The sequence below is a fragment of the Diplotaxodon limnothrissa genome, linkage group LG13 (assembly GCF_057381915.1).
Source record: "Diplotaxodon limnothrissa isolate DT_005_m linkage group LG13, D_limnothrissa_male_GT1.1, whole genome shotgun sequence".
NCBI classification, from domain to species: Eukaryota; Metazoa; Chordata; class Actinopteri; order Cichliformes; family Cichlidae; genus Diplotaxodon; species Diplotaxodon limnothrissa.
The window spans coordinates 8,609,168-8,626,332 of record NC_140608.1 but is presented as its reverse complement, the minus strand read 5'-3'; the positions used below and the strand labels follow the sequence as shown (position 1 = coordinate 8,626,332).

General features: G+C 42.0%; 1 protein-coding gene across 1 annotated transcript in view; it reads right to left on the bottom strand.

Moving 5' to 3' along the window:
* The window catches only part of ryr2b (ryanodine receptor 2b (cardiac)), an 84,840-nt gene that overhangs the window by 2,263 nt on the left and 65,412 nt on the right, over positions 1 to 17,165 (bottom strand). The window contains exons 91-102 of the mRNA XM_085369113.1: positions 16,157 to 16,298; positions 15,919 to 16,005; positions 15,466 to 15,678; positions 15,181 to 15,311; positions 13,800 to 13,842; positions 10,869 to 11,005; positions 7,276 to 7,336; positions 6,786 to 6,932; positions 6,438 to 6,572; positions 5,353 to 5,509; positions 5,161 to 5,225; positions 1,907 to 2,007 (exon numbers count right to left, since the gene is read on the bottom strand). Coding sequence (XP_085225239.1) covers positions 1,907 to 2,007; positions 5,161 to 5,225; positions 5,353 to 5,509; positions 6,438 to 6,572; positions 6,786 to 6,932; positions 7,276 to 7,336; positions 10,869 to 11,005; positions 13,800 to 13,842; positions 15,181 to 15,311; positions 15,466 to 15,678; positions 15,919 to 16,005; positions 16,157 to 16,298 — 1,419 coding nt within the window. The remainder of the gene's footprint in view (positions 1 to 1,906; positions 2,008 to 5,160; positions 5,226 to 5,352; positions 5,510 to 6,437; positions 6,573 to 6,785; positions 6,933 to 7,275; positions 7,337 to 10,868; positions 11,006 to 13,799; positions 13,843 to 15,180; positions 15,312 to 15,465; positions 15,679 to 15,918; positions 16,006 to 16,156; positions 16,299 to 17,165) is intronic.

Sequence of the window (17,165 nt, the reverse complement as noted above, 5' to 3'; positions counted from 1 at the left end):
TTGGTTCTGTGAAAACTTAAATTAACAAACTGTTCATGTAGTAGTCAAGTAGAAGGATTATGATGATTACGAATGTAAATTGGATTTCAAATGCAGAAATATAACCAGCAATGTCAACCTGACAATCAGGTTAAAATTACCTTTAATACTTGCAATTATTTGATGATTGACAAGCAAGAAATAATGAAATCTAATGATCCTTTGGTTTATTAAATTATGAGTAATGATGCTACAGCCTATAGACCTTTATCAGGTGAGCCAAAAATGTCAAATGAGGCACGACTGTACATACATATTCATGAGCAAAGAAGAGTCCATCAATCAGGGGATGCAAACACATCCTGCTAGATCCATACTAATCAGTCTCAAAAGCGCTTGCCACAGGCAATTATTGACATGGCAACAATGTACAATGCAATGACACCTTCAAAGTAACCATTTTTACTTCTAGCAGAAAAGGTTCCTTCATGTTATGCTGAAAAGCAGTGAAAAAGACAAAATGATAATCATTTTCTAACCATGACAACTTAATAAGCTTGAGTGGGGTTATTGTTTTCTGCCTTTAATACCTTCTATTACACACATTTTGTTATTTTTATTAGCGTTTCATCCTATTGTACTTATTGTGGTACTCTTGAGCATTTCAATTAGCAGTCTGTGTATGTAAATGACTATGGCTTTCTTAATGTAATACATACAGCTTTACATAGGTGTCTTATAATATACAGATAAACTGTGTTCTTGGTGGATACAGAGTTTGGTCAAATGCATGTATTTTTAGGTTAGGAGGTGTTTTGATTCTTACTGGACTGTCATTACACATATCACAATAAAATGATTAACAAAGCACAGAGACACTCACAGACCACTTTATTACATATATTTTGCTAGCACCAGGTTGAATCCTTTTTGCCTTTTTCATGGCATGGGTTTAACAAGGTGCTGGAAACAATCCTCAGAAATGTTGGTCTAATCTGTTGCTGCAGATTTTTCAGCTGTACATTAGTAATTCAAATCTCCTCTTCCACCACATCTCATTGGTACTCTAATGGAGATATGGGGACTGTGGAGCTACAGTGAGGAAACCTGTCTGAGATTATTTGAAATGTGTGACATGGTGCATGAACTTGCTCTAATCAGCCATCAGAAAATGTACACTGTGGTTATAAAGGGATGGCTGTGGTCAACAAAACTCAAATAGACTGGGATGTTTAAATTATGTTCAGATGATACTAAGAAAATATTGCTCATACCATTACAACACCACCATCACCAGCCTGATACATTGTTATGAGGTAGGATGTATACGTATCTAATGCTGTTAATGCCAAATTCTGATCATGCCATCTGTGTGGTTGTGTGGAAAACCCAGGCCAGCCTGTCTGGCTCTAACGGCAGAACCAGAAAATAATTTACTGAAAATCATCTTTTTTCTCCATTGCGATGCTCAGTTTTACCTTCAGCAAGTCATTGCGACCATGTCTGCGTGCCCAAATTCACTGAGTTGCTGGAATGTCATTGGCTGATTAGTTATTTGCATTAACAAGCAGTTGAACAGGTATACCTAACAAAGTGGCCATTGAGTATAAGTGAAAAATAGAACTTAAAGACAATGGTTTGAATCTGAATTGCAAGCTGTGGTAAACAAAGTTTTATACTGAGAGCTAAACTTGAGAAAGGAGATGAACTTATAGCAATGATTTATGGAGACATACAGATACACAGCCAAGTGTGTTAATTAGATTTATAATGTTTGCATTTTATAACTGTTCAGTGGTGACAAAGCATGCATAAAACTTACAAATGTAAACATGACCAATGCGTAAGAACTTAGTTTTAATATTTCTAAAATTAGGTCGAGTTGATATCAAACCCAGGCATAAAACCAGCGCTTTGATGAACTCACAGATAGTTGGCCAGGTTGTGCTCCTGAAGCGTGTGAGTCTCAAAGCCATGAGGAACCGTATCAAAGTATTCACTTCCCATTCCACATATAAAACATTTGGTCTGCAGGAAGAGAAAGTAAAATGCAATGGTTCATGAAACAGATTTGGACAAACATGATGTTCCCCAGACTAAATTAGAAAGACCAGAAGCCCGTTGTTTTAGTGCTCTGTGATTCAAATGTGGTATTTAGCCTGCTAGCACAACAATCTGACACCTTTTTTTTCTTAAACAAATGCACTGAGAGGACACCCACATAAGGAAAATACAAGTAAGAAGAGAAACCTAATATTCCTTTTGCAAGCCACTGTGCAACACTTCGGGGATACTGAAAGTTGATTCTGATCATCTGACCGTAGCTTTCCCAGCCTTGTAAAGAGGACAGTTGTATAATGATTAAAACTCAAATGAGCCATGAGCAGCTGAACACACAAAGAGTTGGGAAATGGTCGCAATCACAGCATTAGAAGATGTAGTCTTAGGGTTTTCACATAAATGCCCTCCTTGACTCCCCACTCAAACCATGCGTTCCTCCCTGTCCAGGATGTGTACATCCTTGTAACTGAAAAAGCGGTCACCAGTCTTTAGGTGTAAACAGACAGCAGAGTCCTGGCCTGATGAGTAAGGTCTTCTGTGTTCTGCCATCTGCTAAGCCAGTGGCTTTCTTGATATATAATAGCAGTCCTCTAGTTACTTAAATGCGTACACTATATTGTTTCATTTGTGTCAGGGGACCCAATCATCGACACATACCAATTTTTGGCTTGTTTGGGGGTTTGAATGTCACAAAGACAAAGTGTTTAAAAAAAAAAGAAAGATGCTTTGGGAAAACCAAAGAACCTGTTTGTGCTGTGACAGTGATTGAAAAGAAGCAATAACGAAATGTGTGTTTTGAGTTTAATGCATTTTAGGTCATTTCTATTTATGGCAAATAATGGTGGAATGGAGCTCAACCTGATTTATCATTGCTGAGAGCAGCAGAGCTTAATACCCCTATAATACAACATCTGGAAAAGCAGGTGTAAAATCTGTGACACTGTTTTTTATTTTGTGACACAATGACAAATATAACATATACAGTAGAAAGCAAGAACACATTAGACGAAGATGTCGGAAAAACTGTCACAAGCCTATACCGAATTAACACAATGTATCGCTATTTTTAACAGTTTCACAGCCCCAGCTTGCATCTGCTCTATTCAGCCTTCAGCAATCTGTAAAATATTTTATTTTTGCTTGAATTTCTTCTGAATGTTTTGCAGTCAGCTGAACCACAGCTCTTTACTATATTTTATGTTGTTATTGTTTTCTCTGTGAATGTGGAATGGCAGATTCTGACTTAAATGTTAATGACAATAACAACTATATGAGTACACTCTTTTCAGACAGTAGCTCACCAGTTTTGTCAGACTAAGTGTACTACCCTGTTTCCTCAGTCTGGTAATCAAAGGTCTAGTTTTCGATTACTTGGCTGCCTCTCCTGCACCTTTGGGCTTTTTTGCTTCCTTCTAGTGTCAGACTGTCTTTCTAACTTTATGTCTGTTTTTAGGTTCTGATTCTCACGGTTTGTTAAAGCCTTATAGATATACCAGTGAGGGTTTTAGCCTGGCTCCCTGGTTCACTGGGTTCAGCAAAATAACCCTAACAAATAACTATTCTTTAAATAACAAACAGTGCATTTCCATTTGTTTTTCTACTCCTTCTAGCTTCTATGTATGGGCACATGAGCATTCAAACATGAGAGAAACAAGACTGAAAGACTGAAAACAACAAATGCATATTTTATGAATACTTTATTATTTTTTAATCAACAATTTGTTTTTGTCAGACTAGAGTTTCTGTGCTGACAAGTCACTAATCATTCAAGAGAAAGAGATAATGGTACCCTCTCATTAGTGCTAATGGTACATTTGTTTCCTGTGAAACAAGCCCCATAACTGAATGTACTTCCTTTATGTAATTGTATGTGTGTATGTGTGCAGTTTGTTTGCTCCCACATACTTAAGTTACAGCTGAAGTCTGTACTATGAAACAGGATTTCATCTTATCCAGGTAACTTCAGGATTAACCAGAGTTTTCTGTACTATGAAATGCTGTTTCACCACCTACTGACCAATCGAGTCTTCAGAAAACAACTGATTTGAGGCCTGAGGGATCCTTGATCTCTCAGACTTCTATGCACAGATAGTAGGATGGTCTAAAGTTTTTCAACAACATCTGAAGCCTTTGTGTTTCATAAATATTATATTACTATATTGTTTTATATGCTTTAAAACATGATTTGTATGTTTTAACCTTATGCTAAAGTCTACATTTGAATTCTGATATATATATATATATATATATATATATATATATATATATATATTCATTATTCTGAGACCATTAAAGGATGCAGCTGAAAGAACAAAAAGTAAAACAAAAAAATTAAATACTAGATTACTTGTCCTAATTGTAGAGCTATTAAACTGATAAGTCTGTCAACTTACACAGTTGGCATTTTTCCCCACTTTCCTTTCTGGCTTCAAATAGGCTAGACTTTGTTAATATACTAGATCTTTTACAGTCTTCCTGTCCAAAGCACCAAAGCATACACACATTCATGCAGCACTTCTAATACTAAACAACTGTGCAGCACTTTTCCTCTCACACACACTGCTTTGTGTGCAGAAGCTGTCATGTTTCGTCAGTATTATTTGCTTAACCTCTTGATATTTTTTCCATATTATTGCTTTATCCTCATTTCCAAAAACCAGGAACTCTGCTGCCAGAATACTTATCCATCTATGTTTTTGAGATGCTGCCAGTGCCACAAAGAGAGGAAACCTGAGTTAATAACCAGCTTTGTGTGACCACTTATTCTGATTGCTGGTGTTAAGGTAAGTGAATCCAGGTAAAAGAAAGACACTCTAGGCATGTTGAAATCGCTTCATAGTACCAAACCCTGGTATCAAACTTAGCCACAGAAGCTGCTGCTACATAAACATGGTGCAAAGGACAATATAAAGCTTTTATAGGACATTTATATCTCACAATGCTGGATTATGTATTGTTGGAAATTGATTTTGCTCAAAATATGGAAACAAACAAAAGAAATTGTGGTTGCTTACTGCAATATAATGCGTATATTAATAACAAGTGGGGTTTTTTTTAATAACAGGGCTATCACCAATAGAAATATACTGTGAATGTGTGAGACAAAGTGTCAAATCTCACCTCCATATCCTCCTTCACCTGTTCCTGTTGGTCACGAAGCTCTCCAAAGGCATCAATTATCAAGCCTAAGAGCAACATCATGAGCTTTTTCAGTACATGTTGATGCATGATAAATTCTTTATTTCCAGTTAATTTTAAGTTGCAAAACAAATTCACCGTGTGTGTGTGTTTGTGTGCGTGTGTGTGTCTTACCCTGGATAATGGCCAGGAGGATGACAATGACAAAGAAGAAAAACGTAATATCAAAGACAATCCGTTCCACCTCAAACTCATCTCCAGCAGGATCCTCGATCTCATCGCCAATTCCACCGCCTGCACGCACTCCCACATACATGTGGAACATGTAACACTAAAATAAATAAATAAATATTCTGTATGAGGATCAGAGCACTTCTCCCTCAATTTATTCCTCCCTTTAACTTTGCTAGTGGTGTGAAGTATTGAAGAATACTTGTTAATATTGAAGCTCAATAAAGAATTTATTCTCTGCATTTTCATCCCTCTATTCATGTTTGTTGCTATTGGGGAGAAAAAATATTAAACTGCCATTACTTCTACATTTTTAAACAATAGTGCAAGTTTTGTTTCTCATCAATCTTCTCAGACATGTATTCCCCTTCGGGGAGTATAAGGCAAGACAGATTAACATTCAAGTTGTCTAGCAAGGGCTACACTGTGCTTTAACTGCCAAGGACAATATTTTCCACAAGTAATTTGAACAAAATCAAAATATCAAAGATTTTTCCATACAAGTCTTCTGCTTTGGATTCATACGCTTTAATTGTACTCGTCTTTAAAATGGTACGGCAATGACTGTAGAGCGATTGATACAACAGCACGGTGAGTGAGACTGAGGGTTTACCGTAATATCCCTCACCTCCTATATTAACAGGGCTTCATTCAAATGCTTTTACTTCCCATCCGCCTGCATATGTGAGTGACAGTGGAGTCCATATTAGAATAGAGCAGGCAGTGGGGTGTTAATATTTTGAGTGGCCAAACAAAGGGCTGTGCTGAGGCTTCGGGGGCTGTTTTCTCTCAAAGTGTCCATCATTTTATAGAAAAAAAAACTTGATGGAATAAGACATGAGGCTGTTTTCATTTGAACAATAGGGATCCCTGTCAGAACCTTCCTCTACCTCTCTCACTGTGCAGGTAGAAAAGGAGGTGGGTGGCTGTGTTTGCATTATAAAGATAAGCACAAAAAGATAGCGACGGTGATAAGAGGCAGATATATGTGGAGGGAGAGTGTGTGTCAATATGCACATTAAACTCACAGTAAGCATGTCATTGCACTTCATGTCTTGGATGTCCTTGTCATCACTTTTGTTGTAGAACTTTCTGAAGAAGTTGAAGGCTACAACGGTGTAGAGGTACACCACAACAGCCAAGAGGCCCACGGTAAGGATCAACTGACAAGCACACATACATAATTAGAAAATGACAGACAGAGGCAGACGGGCTTTAATACACTACTTCTTCTTTAATACACAACTCAATATAACCTCACAAGGTGAAAGCAAACATCGGATGCATTGTAGCTGCACCCATGAACACACATGGAAACTGATGGAGAGAGAATTAAAGACAGATCCACGCAGATATGCAAATGCACAAACACACACCTGTTTGCCATTATGTGTGACAGAGGAGAGGATGGTACGAAGTGTCTTGAAACCCATAGCGATATCCAAAAGGTGGGCAGCAAAGAAGAAGTTGTTATAATGTCCCAGAAACGACATGGTCATGTACCATGCCAAGTACAAGAAGGACTGTAAGTGCACACACGAGCACAACCAAACATAAGAAACACAACCAATATAGATTACAAGGACAGATAAAGAGACAAATGTGTATTTTAGATAAGTCGAATAAAAAGGATATTAACATCTCCTCCTCTGCTGTACGCCCAATTTTATCAAAACAAATCGTAGCGTGGTAGAATGACAGATTAACAAAAGAGGAATAGGCCATAAAATATCGGATACGTTTTACAACCACTGCCTGGTAACATTAACCAAATAGTTAACATAAATTGCAGGCTGTAACACCTTTTCTTTGGCTTATAACCAAACTGAGCAAAAGTCATAAACTATTAGATGCAATCCAACTTACATTGTCAGTGAAAACTACACCTAGTTTCCAGACCTGATACTTCATGTCAATGGAGTTGCATCTGAAAAAAAATATGATATGATTAATTAATAAAAAAAATAATTGATAGACAATAACAAGAACAATTAAACAAGGTCAAAATGTTAGTGATTTAGATCAGAGCCTTGACCTACTGTGTTTTTATATTTTTAAAAACACAGTCTCAGTTATGGGGCTTTTTCTTAGAATATTATGTTCTTCCTCAAGTACAGCATAATGTTCTAGGACCTTTTTTTACCTGTTACATAACATATACACACAGACACAGACACACACGCACACGCACACAATGTTCGCAGAACCATTATTAAAAATGCCACGGGCTATTAATAATCAATTGCCTGTGTCACGGACCCGGCTCTGGAGGACTCGGGGGTCCGTGACCAGTTTTGACTGTTGTTATTGTTGTTAGTATTATTATTATTTGGTGATGTGTGCTTTCTCCACAATGCTGTGTTAGTCTGTGTCCCACTCGTATGTATAGGCAGGGTGTGGGTGTATACGTGTGTATGTCTGCGGGTGTGGCTGGAGGATGGAGCACAGCCACCTGCAGGCCTGATAGGTGTGGCCCTGCGAAGGACTGGCCACACCTGAAGTTCCTGCCACACCTGTTGGTGATCAGGGCTCGTCGGGGGAGCTACTTAGGAGAGTGTTGGAGCTCCCACCGGCGCGGGATCATTGAGTTATCGTACCAAGTTAGTGTGTCAGCATATGTCTGTGTTGTTCGTATATGCCCGCCGAGGGTTAGTGTTGACGGCTGCCTCTATGGTTTCCCTGCAGGAGGAAGAGTGGTCCAGAAAGGCAGCACGCACGGGGTGTGCGGAAACACAACAGCGGGGAGCACGAGCACGAGCACAGACGTCGGAGGGACCACCTCTGCCATCATTTCACCTGTCTGTCCCTGCATCGTTGGCCAGTCCACCGGGAGCAGCGACCGCACCATCATCACCTCCTCCCTCTGCAGCTACTTCTCCACCAGAGTCCCATCAGACTGCAGCGACCGCAGCACTCTCGGCTTCGCCATCTGCATCACCTACTCTACCTTCACCTTCCCCACCTGCAGACACCGCATCACCATCTTCACCTCCAGATCGACCGTCAGTAGCTGTAGCGCAGCCGGAGGTGCTCAGGGTGCTCGGAGAGCGGGAGGAGCCCGCACCGCCAGCTGTGGAGCCCTGCGAGCAGGAGCCCGGCGAGCCGGAGGAGCGGCTCAGCGTGGCGGAGCAGGAGCCCTGCGAGCCGGAGCAGGAGCCCGGCGAGCCGGAGGAGCGGCTCAGCGTGGTGGAGCAGGAGCCCAGCGAGCGGGAGGAGCTCGATCTTCCCGAGCCGGAGCTCAGCGAGCGGGAGCCGGAGCTCAGCGAGCGGGAGCCGGAGCTCAGCGAGCGGGAGGAGCTCGCTCTGCCCGAGCCGGAGCAGCTCAGCGAGCAGGAGCAGCTCAGCGAACCACCAGCAGAAGAGCTCGGCGAGCGGAAGGAACAACCGGCGCTGCCAGCCGAGGAGGAGCTCGGCGAGCCGAGGGAGCTCTCGCTGCCAGCCGCCGAGGTGGGGCTCTCGCTGCCAGCCGCCGAGGTGGAGCTCTCGCTGCCAGCAGCCGAGGAGGGACCCGCTCAGCCGGAGCCGGAGGTCAACGAACCGGAGGGACCTCCACGTCTGGCGCGGCCTCCACGCCATCCACGTCCTCTGCATCCACGTCAGCGACCAGCGCGTCATGAACCGTGTGCCACACCTCGCTGTTGCTCACCGGAGGAGCAGCGCCGCCACCGGACCCGTGGCAGGCCGCCTGGGGAGCAGCGCCGCCGCCGTCGGACCCGGGGCAGGCCGCCGGAGGAGCCGCAGCGCTGCTACCGTCACTGGATCCCGGGCAGGCCGCCTGGGGAGCAGCGCCGCCGCCTTCGGACCCGGGGCAGGCCGCCGGAGGAGCATCAGCGCCGCTACCGCCTCTGGATCCTGGGCGGGCCGCCTGGGGAGCAGCGCCGCCGCTACTGGGCCCGGGGCTCGCCACCGGAGGGGCAGCAGTGCCGCCGCCACTGGAGCAGTGGCAGGCCCCCAGAACCGTTTTTCTGCTGTTGCCGGACCCGTGGCTGCCCGCCGGAGCTGCAATGTCGCCACCATTGGACTCGAGGTAGGCCCCCTGAACTCTTTTGTTATGTTGATGGGCCGCCTGAGACTGTTTTGTGGCATTTTTTCTTTTTGTTGCTCCGCTGCGGGATGCGCGGTCGGACTCTGGGACTGTGACCATGGGGGGGTTGTTTTCTTTGGGGGTTTTTGCTTGTTTTGGTTCTGCCCTCCGTCCTGGACCTCCCGCCGCCCGCCCTGGGTTGGTTGTGCTGTTTTTGGTTTGTGTTTTTGGGTCGTCGGGTGCCGACCCTTTGAGGGGGGGTACTGTCACGGACCCGGCTCTGGAGGACTCGGGGGTCCGTGACCAGTTTTGACTGTTGTTATTGTTGTTAGTATTATTATTATTTGGTGATGTGTGCTTTCTCCACAATGCTGTGTTAGTCTGTGTCCCACTCGTATGTATAGGCAGGGTGTGGGTGTATACGTGTGTATGTCTGCGGGTGTGGCTGGAGGATGGAGCACAGCCACCTGCAGGCCTGATAGGTGTGGCCCTGCGAAGGACTGGCCACACCTGAAGTTCCTGCCACACCTGTTGGTGATCAGGGCTCGTCGGGGGAGCTACTTAGGAGAGTGTTGGAGCTCCCACCGGCGCGGGATCATTGAGTTATCGTACCAAGTTAGTGTGTCAGCATATGTCTGTGTTGTTCGTATATGCCCGCCGAGGGTTAGTGTTGACGGCTGCCTCTATGGTTTCCCTGCAGGAGGAAGAGTGGTCCAGAAAGGCAGCACGCACGGGGTGTGCGGAAACACAACAGCGGGGAGCACGAGCACAGACGGAAGCACGCACACGGGGTTCAAGGGAGCAACGGGGAGTTATTGTGTTTACAGTTTTTCACTGTGAATAAAGAGCACTGTTTGCATCGCAGAGTCTGCGTTTTGGGTCCTCCTTTCCCCACATCCCCACGGTCTGCCAGCCAGACCGTGACAGCCTGAAATGTTATTTTACTAACAAGGCCCACACAAGAGCCAAACATAACAGTAAATAAACCCAGACTGTTAATGTATTTCACCAGAGACCCATTTTGTAGTCCAATTCACTTCCACAGTAAAATGCATTAGAAAATGGGCTGTATCGATTTCATATTTAAATTTTTCTATGTCATTCCCAGACAGCCTGTATACTAGCTATCCTCCAGATAAGTAGCTGCATTATTGCGATCACTGCAAGCTTCTTTGTGTACAGCTGCCTACCTAATCCATATTATGGAGGCCTGTCAGGAAAGAATTATTTGTATTTATTAAAATGCATATACAATATAGAAAATGAGACTGTGTTCTTGCATGCATTAAACCTTTCTATAGCAATGTCATAAATAACGAAAAACTACACCATAATTTTGTCTGAAATTACACGCAGAGCTACATAAATGACACATTGGACCTCAGATGTTTCCCATGAATCTTTTTAAGAATGCACAATTGCAAACTCTACTCACAGAGCACTCCAGGCAGCATCTCTCTTGAGCCTCTTCTTTGTTTTTGTTTCAGAATTAAGGTCTAAAGCAGCCTTGTCCAGACCTAGGAGTTCACTTATCTTCTCGCAGCCATAAAAGTCACCGTACTTATCCATCACCTGAACAGGGAAGAAGACATGTTTGCATCGTGACGCAAGCAATGTGTTCTTCAGTGTATCGTCACATGAATTACACAAGACAATGATAAATGGTATTTGGAGTAATACTGAATTCTGCATAGTCTAAGTGTAACGAAACAAAGATTGTCAGACACTTGTGTTGCAAATGTTTTGGGGGTGTTTTTGTTTAGTTTTGCTTGTTTGGACAGTTGTGTGAATGACTGGCACAAACACTGGTTTTAAAGTAATCAACACATTTGTGTTGATGCAGACTTTACCATTTACCTTCCTGATAGAATGCACAGGCGTTGCATCTTGGTTTAAAAATATTGACTTAGGCTCATGACAAATACATGAGTTTCAACTTTATGTGACTGAATCTATTAAAATAAGAGCCAAGCTTTATTATAAAGCCCATTTGCCATTACAAACCCAGGCACTCTGAAGTCTGGCAAGCAATATCACAAACCTTCTAACCATCTATTTTACTGCAAGTTCTTAAAATGATGCAATCAAGGGTATTAAATGCAATGTGGGAGTGCCAGGTGTATTTTATGTAGACCAACTGTCCATGAAGTGGCAAAAAGCCAAAACCAAAGTCAAAGTGCTTTAATGAAATTCAAAGTCAAAACACTACTTTCCAGTCCTGACATTTTCTTCTTTAAATGAAGGTGTTTGTGCAAAAATTACTTAATAAATTATTAATTACGCCTTACAACCAGGTGCCTATCATAAAACTTGCAGTGTATAGGCAAGGGCCACATTGCAGTGCAGAACAATTTAACAAAAAGCAAGCTTTAGTAGCAGACTACATAGTCCAAAAATGCATACTTCAATAGGTAAACAAAAATTACAAGGAGCTCACTGAGAGTAGCAGACAGAGAACGACTCAACAAGGACAAAATGGAACACATTTCTATGCTGTATATACACAGAAGACTGACTACTCCCGAGAGAAGAGTGAAAACAATCAGGGAGTCAGGGGAAGACAGACAGGAAGCAAAACTAGCACACAACCCTCAAAGGATAAACTCAAAACCAAATAAAACACAAATCAAAAACAGCAGTAACACTAGAACAGCACAGAAATCATGACAAGAACCAGAACTCAGGAATGTCAAACAAGAATCAGAAGAACTAAGCCACTAAGTTTAACCTAATAGGATGATATTGAAACCATGATATGAAACCAAGACCCAAGCGAATAAGTATTAGAATATCAGTAATGCCTAACAGAAATCCAAACATTAAACTACAACTTAACAAAACCCGAGAGCCACAGCAGTCGCTGTGAGAACCCGTCATATCTATTTTTTTGTTCAAATATACACTGCCAGGAAAATGCAATATACAGTACTGCTGTGAAATAAAATCAATACTTCCAAATATCCCTTCAGAAGCTGATGAGTACTACCATAAATACTAGCTGGATGTGTCTATGAAACCATATCACCAAAACAAAATGGCAAACCTATACTCATTCAAGTGTAAAGCACAAGTGATACAGTGAAATAAAGTTGTTGCTAACACTGTTCCTAACAAATCACTTCAAATGAGAGGGGAACAGCAGCATGTTCCAAACACTGAAGACTTTAAATATTTAAATAACTGCTTCCCCTGATAAAATGATCAGTGAATGTAGTTTGATGCAGCACACAAGGCCAGATTTAATAAGTCATCCGCATAAAGTGAGGCTGCAATCGCAAGAATGTGCCAATAAGAGTGGAGCAAATTAGCAGCGCCAAAATAACACAGTACATTAATAAAGTGTACACATCTGTTTCTATTGAAATTACTGTTACTGCCGCACATGCATGAATGTGTGGGGTCTTTTTTCCTGCGTGCTACAGGCATTTACTCAAATCAAATAAAGCCATCTGACTCTAATCTGCCTGTACAAAAAACAAATACTGTATTCAAAATGTTGATCTGCATTCATTGACACCTTAACAACATTAAGACTTAGACACAAGTCTAACATGTGTGAGATCTGATGGTAGTGCTGCAGAGATCCGTGTGGATACTTTTGAGCAAAGATAGGTTTTCAATAATATTTCTGTGTATAAATGTGACTAAAAACCAAACACAGCAAAATGAAATACTCGCTATAAAACTCGACTTTGCTGCTGATAATACATCTATGGCTTGCAGGCCTCTTGAACTAGGCAACTAATCCTTCTCCTCCTCCTTACACTCTACATTCAGTTCTGCTCCGCTACCAAAAAAAGAAAAAGCAGAAGCACCAGAAAAATATGGGACACTGGTCATTCAGGGTAAGTACCTGCAAACCTTAGTAAATCACATTTGGATGATTGATTTAGATACTGTCCTCCCTAAATTCTGCACTCAGAAAGGGAAAATCCTAAGGCCAGCCAAGAAAGTAATGTGTATGTGTCTCTTTAGTAAATCTCAAAAGTAGTTATTTTAATCCCAAAGGAGGTAATCCCAAACCCTTAGTAAAGCCCCCAGTAGCTTTCCTACCAGTGCATTACAAGTTGAATTTCTATGAGTCACATTAAGTGTTCCTAAATTGGGGGGGAAAGACCAAAAAGGGCTTTCTTAAAGCAGACAATGACAATGATCTCCTTTTTTAAACTACAGAGACATAATCAATGAGAAGGCTGAAGGTGTTGCACTGTCTATTGAGGCAAGAAAATCATTTTGGTATTTTACAGGGAAATAATGACACCTGTGATGAAACGGTAAATGTCATTATGTTTCTTAATGCAATGTAACTACATGGAATATGCACATAATTATATAAATGCATAAGCACTTTTAGACCAGACCTTACCTTTCTCTTCACAAATTTATCCCAGTAATTGCTTGGAAATGATCTGAAAACATAAAGAGTAAGAGACTCATTCATATGGGAGGAACAGAAACTGTAACATTTACTGAAGCAACATTGAGTGAAAAATTTCAGCCTGCCACTTCAATATGTATACACTCACCAGCCACCTCATTAGTTACACCTTGCTAGAAACATGTTAGGCCCTATTCTGCCTTCAGAACTGCTTTAATTTACAGGTGCTGGAAACATTCCCTAGAGATTGTGGACTATATTGACAGCACAGGGTCATGCAGTTCCTACAGATTTGTCAGCTGCACATGCATGATGCAAATCTTTCATTCCACCATATCCCAGAGGTATCCTATTGGATTGGCATTTGGTGACCATGGAGGCCATTTGAGTACAGTGAACTCATTGCCATGTTCAAGACACCAGCTGGAGATGTTAACTTTGTGACATTGTACATTATCGAGCTGGAAGCAGCCATCAGAAGATGGGCACACTGTGGTCATAAAGGGATAGATATGGTCAACAACAACACTAAGGTAGGCTGTGGTGTGGAAATTATAATGTTGATAATAAGGGCCCCAAAGGGTGCCAGCAAAATTACAGTCACAGCATTACACCATCAGCAACCAGAACCCTTGATACAAGGTCGGATGCAGCTATGCTTTTATGTTGTTTACACCAAATTCTGACCCCACCATTCAGATCTAGCAGCAGAAATCAAGACTCATCGCACCGGCCGACATATTTCCAATCTCCTATCGTCTAATTTGGTGAGCCTCTGTTTATTGTATCCTCACTTTCCTGTTTTTAGCTGATAAAAGTGTCACCCAGTGTGGTCTGCTACTCTAGCCCATCTGCTTCAAGGTTTGACATATTGTGCTTTCAGACATGATACTGAGTAGTTATTTGAGTTATTGTTGCCTTCCTATCAGCTCAAAGCAGTGTGGGCATATTCCCCTGACCTTAGACATCAACATGGCATTTTCACCCAAAGATCTGTCGCTCACTGGATATTTGCCCTTTTCTCTGTAAACCCCAGTTGGAAAATCCCAGTAGATTAGCAGTTTTCTGAAATACTCAGACTAGTCCACCAAAAACAATGCCACTTAAATCACCTTTGTCCCTCATTCTGGTGCTCAGTTTGAAATTCACCAAGTCGTATTGATCATGTCCTCATGGCTGTTGCCATGTGATTGGCTGATTTGATATTTGGCTTAAAGCCAAGTCAGTCAAGCCTACCTAATGAAAAGTCCAGCAAGTACTAGGTGTCAGTAGCAGGTTTCTTAGATTTGAAGTACAAAACAGGCTGTTATTTGATTTTTCCATTACTTTATGAATAAAAATGATATTAAAACACAAGTCATGAACATACGGGGTGTTAATTGCCAGTCGGTCCCATTGGCCTTTGATGTCTTCCTCAGGAGGCTGTTTTGTCACATAGAGTCCATCAAACTCCAGCCTTCGTGCCACTTCCTTCTCACGTTTGAAGATTACTAATGGTACCTTTCAATCAAATGCACTACAATAGTCAATATATTCTTTGAATAAGTACACCAGTAATACACTAACAAAACATTCAAGTTAATAATTTACTTCATGGCTCTTGACAGGTAAAAAGTGATTATATAAAGTGAAAGAAGTTCTTAAACTGGTATACCTTGAGGCAGTAATAACCAATAATACAACAGAAGGAGATGATTGTGTGTGCTACAGCCAGGAAATTGAGAGAGGGCTCCATGTATCCACTGTTTTCTTCAAGTACAAAATACACTATGCCCTCGCTGTTGTTGTCAGCATCAGAGTTCAGTTCTTCACCGTAAACAGATGTGGTCATTCCTTCCTCTTCTTTCAGGGTAGGAAACTGTGTTACCTTGGGTAGACAGTAGACCAAATATATAATACTTAAGACAAAGTTGACTTTTTTTGACAAAATATTAAAAACCATCTTTTTTAATATAAGAAATTCAATGTTGTTAAAGTAAAGCATCGACCGAGACTACCCAGTTTGACTCCCTGGGCTTCACAGCATGAAGTAGCAAATAATGGGCAAAAAAAATATGGACAAAACACACAACAGCACAAAATACTTGTCTCATTAGCACATTCCCACCTTGTAGAACAGAAGGACGAAATTGATTGCAAAGGTGATAAAAAGAGCCAGCAAGCGCAGATTATAAAAGTTCCTTGCAAAATAGTTCTGGAAAAAAGAAACAGAAAAAAATCTGAGGTGTGTGGCCTTTATATTTATGTGACTGTGGAGGAAAACTGACGTGGGTGTAAGGATGCATCCTTATCTACATTGTACTCATACATTCACAGCCATGTGTGTCTCTGTCTGTGCATATTACCAGCAGGCTCTTGTTATGAGTGCCAATTGTCTCCCAAAGGGCAGATTGTTGGCTCTGTGGTTCTTTTAACTTATTTGAGAATCTCTTGGCTCTCCCCCTTGCCTTTGCTTTCTCATTTCCAATTTTCTTCTCAGACTTCTCTCTGCAAATAATCCATACGCAAACAGAGGGAAAGTCAAACAACCTTACTTTGACCAATATCTGGGATGATGAAAGCAGAATTTTGCCTGTGAAGATTTCAAACTTTTGATGTTAAATGTGATCTTAACCTTTGCTTTAAGCCCACATGAAAAGTCAGTGGTTTTTATATTTGAATGGCAGTGGCTCAACAGTGTAGTGGTCAGCATGTTTGCATAAGACCCAAGATTTTAGACCAGAGGGACACACAAATTCAGCCTCAGGGAATCAAATCAAATAAAACATGCAGGTCCATCTGTTGTTGTAACCCCTTGAGAGTTCTTCTGTGTCTGGGCACTCCTCTGGATATTCTTACACCAGAGAAGAGCTCCTTAACTGCAGGACTACAACGCCTGTGGATTTATTTCCAATATTTGTCGCATCTGCGGCAGATTTACTGCTGACTCTGATCAGGAAAGTGAGACGTCGAAAGAGAGGTAAGCGAGCCGGCGTACTCGTGCGTTTGAGGAAACGCGGACTGAGAACGGCCCTTCCTGGGATCTTCCTTTCTAATGTACGCTCACTCTGGAATAAGATAGACGAACTGGCCCTGATGAGAAGCATGAACAAAGACTTTGCCTCCTCCTGTGTCTTATGTTTTACGGAGTCGTGGCTCAGTGAGGACATCCCGGACTGCGCGCTCAAGCTGGAGGGCTTTCATCTGCTGCGCGCGGACCGGCAGGCCGCTCTCTCCGGTAAAACCAAAGGTGGAGGTGTCTGCTTCTACATCAATAGTGGCTGGTGCACAGATGTAACAGTGATTGCTCAGCACTGCTCTCCCTCTCTGGAATATCTTTTTATTCACTGCAAACCGTTTTATTCTCCGCGGGAG